The sequence below is a fragment of the Cetorhinus maximus genome, chromosome 1 (genome assembly GCF_964194155.1).
Source record: "Cetorhinus maximus chromosome 1, sCetMax3.hap1.1, whole genome shotgun sequence".
Classification (NCBI taxonomy): domain Eukaryota; kingdom Metazoa; phylum Chordata; class Chondrichthyes; order Lamniformes; family Cetorhinidae; genus Cetorhinus; species Cetorhinus maximus.
This window is the reverse complement of record NC_135879.1, coordinates 93,311,056-93,323,402: the sequence shown is the minus strand read 5'-3', so window position 1 is coordinate 93,323,402 and position 12,347 is coordinate 93,311,056. Positions and strand designations below refer to the sequence as shown.

Below are 12,347 nucleotides of genomic sequence, written 5' to 3'. Positions count from 1 at the left end.
GAGGAGGTGGCAGTTCTTGGGTATTTGAAAGGATAAAGACACAAGGATATGGTTGGGGTGAGAGAAGGGAGGAAAAGCAAGAGGTGCATGCTCACACCATCTGCAACTTGTAAAACACAAGAGATTGTGGGATGAGGGAGAGATGGGATGTGAGGAAGGTGGATTAGGTAGGAGCATAATGTCATCCTCTATGGTTTCAGGCCCACCACTAGCCACAGTCTCTGGTTTGACAGCTCCAATAATGACCAGCATCACCTCTTCCATGGTTGTAAGGACATGCATCGGTGGTTGTCCACTGCTGCCTGGGGTTATGTGCCACCATGTCTTGCAAGAGAGAGAGGGAAGTGTGTCAGTGAGTGTGAAGCAATATGTTTGGGTGATGTACCTGTCACAGATGAACAGTTGGCAGTATGTGGAGGCTGGGAAATGTGAGCGTCGGCTTGCAGCAGTGCTGAGTGTAGGAAGGTGAAGGGAACCTATGAATGTTAGGTATGAGTCATAATTGATGTATGTGAGTGAAGTGGATGTGGTGAATGGAGCAGTGTGTGTGAGGCTAATAGTTCAGTTGTAGGAAAAGGCATGTGCAGATGCATTCACTAAGATTAACCACTTGTAAAGTCACTGAACATTTTGTGGTGCTGCATTCATCCTGCCATTGACCATAAAGGCTATCTGCTCCCACTGCTTTCGTACTGTCTATCTTCTCTCCTGGCCCTCTGAGGAAAGAATATTTCTTTTCCTCTGTCCACCTCCTGCACCAAGGCCTCCAGCGCCGTATCAGAGAACCTTGGAGCACCGGCTCTGGCCTTTTGCATCATTTCTGCTTGTCCTCCTGTTCAAAGACTGTTCTCTAACCAGTTTCAGCACATGCTGCAGCCAAAGTGCGCCTCCCTTTAAGAATTGCAGTTTGCCTTTAAGTAGTGCAGACCGGCTTTATGTGCTGCCAGCTTCGCATGAACCTCGCGATGAGCTACATGCTACTATCCTGTAAATTCTCAGGCAGCACCAAATTTGCATGCTGCCTGCGTCACCACGAACCGGCATGGGTTAATCACATGTCACAATCTCCATGCCCATTTCAGGCCTTCTCCAGTTTCTCCCCTGAGACTTTAGTGAGGATATCGCTTGTCAACTTCCTAACATGGATTCACTTGGATTCCGCATATCAGGAAATACAAATATGAGGAATGGCTTTAACACTGACTGTGCCAATTCAAACCAATTCCAATTTGTTACACAAAACGTTACTTAAACACACCCCAGTTCTTCATTGTGTTTTAATGTTTAATGAATAGCAGGGATTGAAAGGTGATCGTCACCTGATTTAACCTGCGCAATTTTCCATTTAATTTCCTGCCCCTGTGGTCTTCCTGGGCTATCTGTTTCTTTCAAGAAGTTAGGCAAACAATATGCTCCCAGCCCTCCATTAACCTTTATCAAGGTTAAAAGATAGTTGTGCATGAAGAAGCTCCTTCTTAATTCATTCATCCAGAAAACTCCTAAATTCTACCCATTGCAGCATCCAGTTAGGTCTTAGGTGATTCGGTCACCTCCACAACTTTATCTGAGAGAGCATTCCATGTATTGATCTCCGTTGTGTGAAGCAGATTTTCCTGATAATAGTCCTAAATGTGCCCTTTACCACTTTGACGCTGTGTCCCATTTTTCCACTCCTGTGATTTAATTGAAAGCCATATTTTAGAATTGCTTTTTCATTTTGTTTTCCATTTGAACAGGCTCTAGGAGGTCAGCTCTCCTTTCAAGGCTAAAATTTTCTGCAAAAGCTGCAATTTTCCCCAGCCTTTCCTCTTAATTCCAATCCCTCATTCTGAAGAAGTATCTGGTTTATTCTTGTTCCTGCACTTTAGTGACATTGCTGAGAACAGGAACTCATTCAAATGGAGGATTTTACCTGTACACAGCTACTCTGTGGTGACACCTGCTGGTGTGACATTGCACTGTACGAGAATAAATTATCGTGGTCAATGTAAAGTTAGATTCAAAACTGTAACAGGAATATTACAGGAACACGGTGTTTCAGACAAGTTACCTTTGAAAGATTTCCAATAATGTGGTCAACTCACACCTATTATCATTAGATTTATCAATGATTTTGCTGACAGGTTTGAAAAAACTTTTAAAAAGCTGACAGGGTTTACAATGCAAAGCATAAGATGTGGTGTTTAATAAACTACATTTCCTAGAAATATGCCACATTCTAAATATGCTAAACCTCAGAGTGCAAGCTGGATACACCTAACTCAAGGGCGGGAATTTTACACTGGGAAGCCAATGATTTGAACTCAGGTTCTGAATGAGCTAAAGTCTTGCCCAATATCTATGACTGGTGATCAATCAATGCCACATTTCTACTGTTATTTAATTATTTATTAATACCTGGCCATATTAGGTATTCTCAGAGCTTTATTTCGGTTAACAGACGACTTGTTTTTTATGGGGATGTGGTGTGGGTGGCAAAGATTTAAGTAAAGAAGAGTAGAAATTGGGGAGCGGGTGCTGTTGGGTTGCTGGCTGCCTACTTGCTCCTTATCCTCGCCCTATACATACTGGATTTGATTGAAATTAAGTGCATGTGGACAGTTTCTCAGTTTCATCCAGAGGGAAGGTTGAGTCGATGGACGGAATTGTCCTCGGAATGGTGGAACTCCTATCTGACCCTCCATCACCACTGGAACCCTGATCCAGGGGTTCCTGGGTCAGAGTTCACACCTTATGCAAAGTGATGACCTGTCAGGTTTTTTGAGGAACCTGTTGTTGCCCCGTCTTTCAGTCCCCCAACAGTGCTGTAGCAGACCACTGTCCACGTAGCACACAAGAAATAGCTGGGCAATAAAGGGCCAGAAGAGCCAAAAAGGTCTGGAGCCTGGCACCTTGGGAGACATCTTATGCAGTAAGATAAGTGAGTGCAAGATTGGAGCAGGTGAAAAATGCTCCGAGGCCCCATTCATCCATGACATGGTGGGAAGGAGGGGTTCCTTAGGTCGCTTCCTAGGATAAGGGCGTGAAGTGGCAGTAAAAGGGGGCATACAGGAGGAAAATCGGCTTTAAACGCAGCTCTCCTCCTTCCCCTTCCAGTTTACATGTGGTGGTCAGGAACGGCACAAAAAGTGGTGGTCCTGACGAGGGCAGAAGATATAAATCCTGGTCAGAGCATTGAGGCAGCAGTAAGCAGGGCTGTAAGGAGAACAATGGCTGTGAACCAGGTTTCAGTTTCACAGGAAATTCAGCCTGACTGTAACATCACTAATAAATAATATGACCTCTGCCTTGATTGGTAAACTATTGACTCTCTGTGTTCTTCTGAAATGCAGGAAAGCATGCCACAAACGCCAACCTTTGCAGCGATGTTTAACAGCAGTGGTTACAGCCGACACCTGTACTCATCCAGAGAAGAGAATTGTGGAGGTCTATTTTACCATGACAACAACCTTGTGTCAGGATCTCTGGAGGCACTGATCCAACACCTTGTGCCTACAGTGGACTACTATCCTGACGTATGTATAACTCAGCTGTGTCTGTATACACTTCATAGAGGAATTGTTTTGCATGAAAATGTGTGCCAACAGAAAATTTGATTATGTTAAATCTTCATCATGGCACAGTGGCACAGAAGTAATTTGGCCTTTAGCACTGATCAAAGCAGAAGATGTGAAGCAGCTAAAGTATCCAGAGTCTTTTGCTTTCTCTGCTAGCAGCTTGAGTAAGTATGGCAGACAGCACCCTTTGTGATGGAGACTTTGGTTTTCCTGTCCCAAAAAAAAGCTGATTTCAAGGACAGGCCGTTGGTGTAAAACACACTCACATGTTGTAGCTTAAAGTAAAAATGGATAGAAAAAGCCTCACTCAACAGAAGTCCAACACTGTGTCGCTGTAGATTTTTAAACTTTTCTGTAAAGCTGACAGGATTATTGTGATGGGGGAATTACGAATTTCGCTTTGAGGCAAATATTAAAATTTTTGTACCTCTTGGTTGATATTTCTGGGCAGACATGCAAGCATTTCATTTGGAGACGAGTAGCATTTTTTTTCTCTGAGCATTATTTGCTCAATATTTTTCATGCATCGGGTTGCTTGGGAGCTATGCTGGGGGAGAAGAAAAATAATAGATGCGCGTAGACAACAAGGTAATTTTAAAAAATAGTGGAAACTGCAGACATGCAGAAGAGCTCAGTGTTCTATCAAAACTTCCCTTTATATCTCTATATTCATGATCATCAAAAACTAATTAGGAAGTTACCTAGTTTTGCTTTTGACATCCTGCAGAGTGCAAAATGGTAATTAGAGCAGAGTGAAGGCTGTGAATCAGCATGTCTGTATTATTAATACACATTAGGCATAAATGTTTAATGCCAGCTCGGCAAATGCAAATTTTTGTGTTAGATTTGTGATTTAGATTTTGTTGTTACTAATCTGAGAGAATGCCTTTAACTGCATTGTTCAACAACAAATTATGCAGAGTTAATGTTTCAGAAATCATATAATGTTACACTGTAGTATTATTATATAGGAACATATGTAATAGGAGCAGGAGTTAGCCATTCGGCCCATCAGGCCTGCTCCACCATTCAACTAGATTATGACTGATCTTTACCTCAATGCCATTTTCCCACACTATCCCCATATCCCTTGATGTCTTTAATATCTAGAAACATATCAATCTCTGTCTAGAACATACTGAATGATTGAGCCTCCACAGCCCTCTGAGGTTGAGAATTCTGAAGATTTACCAACCTTTGAATGAAGAAGTTCCTCCTCATATCAGTTCTTCAGTGCCCTACCTCTATTTCTGAGACTGCCCCTGGTTCTAAATGCCCAGCCAGAGGAAACATCCTTCCTGCATCTTACAAGCCCTGTAAGAATTTTGTATGTTTCAATGAGATCACCTCTCATTCTTCTAAACTCCAGGGAATATAGGCCCAGTTTCCTCAATCTCTCCTCATAGGGCAATCCCGCCATCCCAAGAATCAATCTGGTGAACCTTTGTTGCACTCCGTCTCTGGCAAGTATATCCTTCCTTAGGTAAGGAGAACAAAACTGCACACAGTACTCCAGATGTGGTTTCACCAAGGCTCTATTCAACTGTAGCAAGACTTCCTTATTCCTGTTCTCAAACTGCCTTGCAATAAAGGCTCACATACCATTTGCCTTCCTAATTGCTCACTGCACCTGCATGTTAGCTTTTAGTGACATATGAACAAGGATACCCATGTTCCTTTGGACATCAACACTTCCCAATCTCTCCCCATTTAAGAAATACTCTACTTTTCTGTTTTTCCTACCAAAATCAATAACTTACATTTTACCACATTATATCCCATCTGCTATGTTCTTGCCCACTGACTTAGCCTGCCTAAATCCCCTTGCAGCCTCTGCATCCTCCTCACAATTCACATTCCTACCTAATTTTGTGTCATCAGCAAACTTGAAAATATTACATTTGGTCCCCACATCCAAATCATCGATATAGATTCTGAATAGCTGGGGCCCAAGCACTGATCCTTGCGGTACCCCAGTAGTAACAGCCTGCCAACCTGAAAATGACCTGTTTATTCCTACTCTCTGTTTTCTGCTCGTTAACCAATTCTCAATCCATGTCAGTATATTTGTTTATTAACTTCTTGAGTGGGACCTTATTGAAAGCCTTCTGAAAATCCAAATACACCACATCCACTGGTTCCCCCTTATCTATCCTGCTAGTTACATCCTCATAAAACTCCAACAGGCTTGTCAACCATGATTTCCCTTTCATAAATTCATGTTGACTCTGTCCAATCCTACCATTATTTTCTACCATTATTAGTGTCCAGTTATACATCCTTTATAATAGACTCTAGTATTTCCCTCCTACTGATGTCAGGCTTACAGTTCCGTAGTTCTCTGTTTTCCCTCTCCCTCCGTTCTTAAACAGAGAGGTTACATTTGCCACATTCCAATCTACAGGAACTGTTCCAGAATCTATAAAATTTTGGAAGATGACCACCATTGCATCCGCTATCTCTACAACCTCTTTCAACGCTCTGGGTTGCAGATCATTGGGTCCTGGGGATTTATCAACTTTCAATCCCTTTAATCTCTCCAGTACTACTTTTTTACTAATGCTAATTTCTTCCAGTTCCTCATTCTCATAAGTCCCTTGGTTCTGTAGTATTGCTGGAAGGGAGGGATGGGGAGGAAGGAAGGGGCTTTTCGACCTTAGGGGCCGCCCCTCCCCAATCGACAAAGGGCTGCCCCGAAGATCAACCCCCCCCACCTTCCCCGCCCTTTCATGAACCTTCGGGCTGCCTGCTCCTACTTGACTGGCCACACCAAACGTTTTATAGCATGGGCAGTGTATTATTAGGATCATTCGGCTTGATAACAAGCCTAATTGATCCTTGATTACTTATTTGAATATGTTGGTTGCCCCCCCCGCCCCCAACATTATGGGGGCGAGCTTGGGTGGGCAGGAAGATGGCGGGTGGGGGGGGTCACCCGCCCTATTTTCCATACCTCCCTGCACCCAAAACACATCTGGTGGGGGCACATAAAATACAGCTCAAAGTATTTGTTTAGTTTCTCTGCCATTTTTCTGTAGTATACCGAGGTGAGAAACGAGGACCAGTCACTGAGAAATTCTGAAGAAATATTACTGTCTAAGAGCCTAATCGTTTCCGATTTTTGTTGTTGTTTTGATTCACTGCACATCTAAAGACTTTTTATCTTGTCATTGTTGAATCAGAGGCTCTAGAGGTCACTCAGTGGTATTCAAGTAACATTTATACCATACAACCGCTAGACAATGATCATCTCCAACAGGAAAAACACCGATCACACCTCCCCTAATAATATTAATGGCATTACCATTGTCAAAGCCTCCACCATCAACATTCTGGGTGTCACCATTGACCAGAAACTTAACTGGACCAGCCACTTAAATATTGGAGCTACAAGAGACGATCAGAGGCTAGGAAATCAATGGCAAGTAACTCACCTCCTGATTTCCCACAGCCTGTCCACCACCTTCAAGGCTCAAATCAAGAGTGTGATGGAACACTCTCCTCTTGCTAACATGAGTACAGCTCCAACACTCAGGAAACCCAACACCATGAGGACAAAGCAGCCTTGACTGGCACCCCATCCACCATCTTAAACATTCACTCCCTCCACCACTGGCAGATGCGCTGCAGCAACTTGTTAAGCTTCCTTTGACAACACTTTCCAAAATCTGCAACCTCTGCCACCTAGAGGGAAAAGGGAAGCTGTTACATGTGTCATGTTTCAGTACAGTATGAACTCTCAGTCAATACTGCATACTTTTCAAAACCACAAAGGCTACAAAAAGTTGCCCACCCAAGGATCACCTGACTTCTCTTGTGGCTTGAAACACTCCCCCGTCTCAAGGGAGAACAAAAGGGGCCTTTCAGACTGATGCTAAATCAATGAATAGAGTCGTCTGCTCCCATTTGTAAGGGTTTCATAGCGGGTGGGAGCAGAAAATATCAGGAGATCGCAAAAAATGGTTTCACACCATTGTAAAACCAGTTTGTAATTGTCCGCTCCTCCCATCAATGGCAGGCCGCTTCCCCCACCGCCGCATGTTGGGAACCTAATTTCAATACTTTAGTATCTCATTATTATCCCTGCTTGCCGGAATCATCCCCCCACGCTGGATCGTCTGGGCACTTCACGCCAATGTGTTTCACAACTGTACATAAGCGATGTGCACCTGGCGAGCTGCACTTCGCTCAAGACTTCGAAGTTCTTTTGTCTACCTTACTTCAGGCAGCACTCGCGGTCATCAGCACCAAGCGTCACAGGCAGCTTGGGGGAGGGGGAGAAGTGGCCTCAGGCAAGGGAAGAGGCTACAGGCCGAGGGCTGTGCTGGGGAGGGGGGTATCCCAAGGTGCGTGTGGGGGCACATGTTGATCTGTGCAAGTGGCCTCAAGATGGTGAGGGCTGAGGAGGCAGTCTCCAGAGAAGATGAGGCAAGATGGAGATGTAAGGGTGTGTGTGAGAGAGTGAGTGGTGATGCCCCTTGAGCAGGCAGTGAGTGAGATGCCAGTGAATGTGTGATGGCCTTGTGAGTGTGTGAGTTTCTGCACTGGATGGCCAACCTCTTCTGTGCAGTGTTGGCACTGACCACCACTGCCACCGCCTCCCAAGCTTGAGTGTTGAAATAGCTGGACCTCCTGCGGCCAGAACAAAGGTGGAAGACATCACAGTGGGCCTCCAAAAGTCATTCCAGCGATGGGTCACAACTCTTTTTGGCTTTCAGGGCCATGTTTTCACTGGAGCAGTCCTAGGCTGCAAGCATTGAGAACTGTGTGCGTGGCTGCATTTTAGATATGGCACCCAGAGTGAGGAAACGAGTCTGCCAGCGAGATGGCGTGCTTCTTGTGGCTGCATAATTAATAAAGTGGAAAGCAGACAATACAGTGTGAAAATGTTGTTTTTCACTACTGCACTTAGTGCAATTCTCGGACGATTCCACCCAATGTCTTTTTCCTGAAACTAATTCAAAAGGGTAACTTTGATTTGAATGGATCATTCAAACACAAAGACACTTACTGTCTCAAACTCTCCCATTGTGAAAGTCATTACATAGGATGTATAATTGACTTGGCCACCCACCATATTTGGAAAAGGACTTTGGACTTGTAACAGGTCCTATGGTGAGACAGCCATATTTGTGGTCTGCTTTTAATACAGCAATTATAAGCGCTGCAGAGGCAGAGAAACCATTGGAAAACCATTGAACTAGCTACAATCAACTAAGCCGTCAAGGTAATAAACAACAATACCTTGAAGGTGGAAGAAGGACTCTCCCCAACCTTTTCTGACTTAAAGTTCACCTGAGAACCATCCTCATAGAAATTCAAATACAAAAAGCCTTGGAGCTTACTACAGAGAAACTTCTGTTTACAAGACCATCACTTCAGCTAAACGCATCAACTCATCTAAGAAAGTACTGTCCTGCCATGAACGAGAGACTGAGACAAACATACTTTGTAATTGTCTTGTTTTTACGTCATCTGTATCTAGTCTTTGTGGTAGTGATAGCGTGTGTGAGTCGAATGAGTGAGACGTTGTATTTTTAAACCTCTGGGCAAGTGTGGGATAATAAGTAGCCTTCTGTATTTTAAAACTCACAAAAAGGCTTGCTGCTGGGATTATTTAAATTGGGACAACCACTCTGAGAGTAAGAAAATAAACACACCTTAATACATTGATCACAGAAAGCGAGAAAATGCATGAAACTCTGTCCATGACAAATGGGAACGCCAGCACCTGCAACTTCCGTTCCAAGCCACACACCATCCTTACTTAGAACTACATCACTGTTCCTTCACTGTCTCTGGGTTAAAAACCCTGGAACTCCCTTCCTAACAGCACTGTGAATGTGCCTACACCACATGGGCTACAGCGGTTCAATAAGGTGGCTAACACCCATCTTCTCGAGGCAATTAGAGCTGGGCAATAGCTCTAGCCAGCGACATCCAGGTTCTGAGAATGAATAAGAAAATTGCATGTTCTGGATCCTTAATGCACTGTGCCACTGATTGATAGATGGCAGGTTTATACCTCCTATTCTGCATGGAAAGAGTCACCAAATTCTACCATGTCACTGTGACACCATGGTGCAAGATTTTTCTCAACAAAGAGAAATTGAAATTTAAAAAGGAAATAGAAACCCTGGGAGGAGGCACCCTCACTCTCTCAGCTGCTTATGGTGAATGGACAGGAAGGAGAAAAAGCACAGTAGATTCTAACTCCTTCCAAGCTATGTTTTCAAGATTTTGGCTTAATATTTAGTTTATTTTATAATTTCTATCATTTCTGTGAAAGGATGATGAGTGCAGCAGCCTTTGTAAATCATTGGGCAGAGATTTCACTGAACTGACCTGCAGGGATGGGGTCTGTCATAAAGTTGGGGGAAACTGGCCATTCTGGATCCCACTGCCTGCCGCCTACCCCCCACCCCACCCCGGCTGTGGTGTTTTAACTCAGCAGCGAGCCTTTGACAGCAGTGATTGGTTGCCAGCCCGAAGGCCCAACTGGATTGACAGCATAGACTTCAGTCAGGCAGGGAGCTGGCCCCTGGCTACAGCAGCAGCATGTAAGTCCGCTGGGATCAGGTTTCGATCTGGGGTGGGAGGGGGCCGCGATTGGTGGAGAGCAGAGGGGTTGAATGGAGGGGGCTGCTGATCCTAGGGAGTGGGGGAGGTCGGGTCTTATTGTGGGGGTGGTGCGAGATCAGGGTCTGTTGGGAATGGGGCTGGGGAGATTGGGGCCTGTTAGGTGAAAGATCAAGGCCTGGTCATGGGGGAGGTGTAGTTTGAGGCCTGGGGCAAGGGGGTTTGGGCCTGGTGGCGGATGGGTGTGGGTCAGGATCAGAGCCTGGTGGCAGGGGAGATCGGGCCTTGTGGGAGGAGAGATCTGGCTGGTTGGGGGCGGGTGGAGATCAGGGCCTGATTGTGGAGAGGCTTGGAGGCCTGTCTCAAGAGGAAGCCATTTTTGGGGGGGGTTGCATTTTTGGAGGCTCCTCAGACAGGCCTTGGATCTAAGGGGTAAGTGTGATGGCAATTATTTCCTGAATCCACAAAGTCCTTGCCTTGAGGGAGCTGCCATGTGCTGCACAGTTCAGGAAACCCAATCGACAGCTGCTAAAGCACAAAGCGGCTTCATTATTATATTTAAAGTTGTGGACAACTCCTTGAATCGTTTTGGCTGCCTGCTCAGCTTCTGGCCCCAGGAAAGCCAGAATTAGGAAGGTTGGAGGCCAGTTTCTGAAACAGATTTCTGAGACCTTTACACCCCATACCCACCCGACCCAAACCTTCACATTTTCATTCAGTTAGAACTTCCCCCATTGTCTCCAAATGAAAACCTGTTACAGATGAGAATAGTTAAACAAAATTAAAACTGTAATTCTTTGTGTGAGCTTTTCTTGCCTTTCTCTTACAGAGAACATACGTATTTACTTTTCTGCTCAGCTCACGTCTTTTCATCCGGCCATATGAGCTCCTAGCAAAGGTTTGCCTCATGTGCATTGAGCAACAGAGACTGAATGAGGCCATTTTAGATAAGGTGAGATTGTCAAGGGAGGCTTTTTATTTGTCTAAGACTGATGATTTTGTGAATACTGATAAAAGAGCACGTTTGTGAGTCTTTCCTCTCATGATTAATGGAATAAGGGTTCCATCTATGTGCTGTGAGTGATTTCTTCTGTTAATTTTTAATGAAGGAAGGAATCTTCAATGTCTCACAATTAGACATTGCCAGTGTTGTTCTTTAGATGAATTAAATGTTATTACACAACTTGCATTTCAATCTATCATAATTAAATACAGTTTTCTGACTGATTCTAGGCCAAAATAAGAAAATTTGCACCAAAAATAGTGCAGCTATTGGCCGAATGGACTGAGACATTTCCCTATGATTTCCGAGATGAGAGGATGATGAGAAACCTAAAGGACATGACACACAAGATAGCTACTTTGGATGAGGTTAGTCATTTGCAAACAGCAACTCATTTATGTTTGAATTATTAGGAATAGTTAACGGTGAATGCATGATGTTTCCAGTGAGGAGTAAAAGAAAACACCAACCCGAACAAATAAAACAAATAACTGGAAGAAATGGGAATTGAATCCAAACAGGTGACAGATTTATAGCTCATATCCACATGGTTTATTGCTAATTCTGTCATTTATGCATGACCATAATTACCATGTTCATGCTAGGAGCATCAGGCACTGTATGATTAAATCCAGCAAAATTAATTTAGCTAAATACTGACTTTTTTTCAGAAATGTATTTCTTACTTCCGAAGAAAGTCTAGACACAGGTTTACATCGTCTTGTTTTGAAGCGTAGCATTAGTTGTTAAGTATTTAAATACATGTTGATCAGTTTGGTGTGTGCATGGAGTTACTGGCTCCAATATTTACAGCTGCAGATTACAAAGCTAGATCGGGGTTTCAAATGAGAACCTTGCAAGCTTTGAAGTTTTAACTCACGCAGCATGCAACTTTTCTCCTTGAGGTTTCCTGTTCAGTCAAGGAGGGAGGACTCCAGAACAGACTACAGGAGCAGGCAGGGAGCCTGCAGCTGTTGCTGGGATCCGGGGATGGTGTCTGGGTGTCTGATCCACAACCCTAGGCGCGGTAGGGGTGTCTGATCCCTGACCCAGGGGGTCTTTGCATGGGTTGAGAGTCAGGGGGAAGCACTTTTACTCCTTCTGGCCTACAAGCAATGCTGTAAAGGCACTTACCATCTCCCGAAAGTCATCTTCGCCTCCCTTCAGCTCTCAGGTTTCCTGAGGCCTGAGAAACCTGGCCGGTCACT

General features: G+C 44.3%; 1 protein-coding gene across 2 annotated transcripts in view; it reads left to right on the top strand.

Annotated features, from left to right (window-relative positions):
- Positions 1 to 12,347, top strand: part of rasgef1ba (RasGEF domain family, member 1Ba) — a 100,043-nt gene that overhangs the window by 19,595 nt on the left and 68,101 nt on the right. Inside the window, exons 2-4 of one of the 2 annotated variants that reach the window (XM_078543865.1) lie at positions 3,333 to 3,515; positions 10,966 to 11,088; positions 11,370 to 11,507. In XM_078543865.1, coding sequence (XP_078399991.1) covers positions 3,339 to 3,515; positions 10,966 to 11,088; positions 11,370 to 11,507 — 438 coding nt within the window. In that variant the 5' untranslated portion in view covers positions 3,333 to 3,338. Of the gene's footprint in view, positions 1 to 3,326; positions 3,516 to 10,965; positions 11,089 to 11,369; positions 11,508 to 12,347 lie in introns of those variants that run through there. The other variant, XM_078543855.1, reaches the window with a different exon arrangement.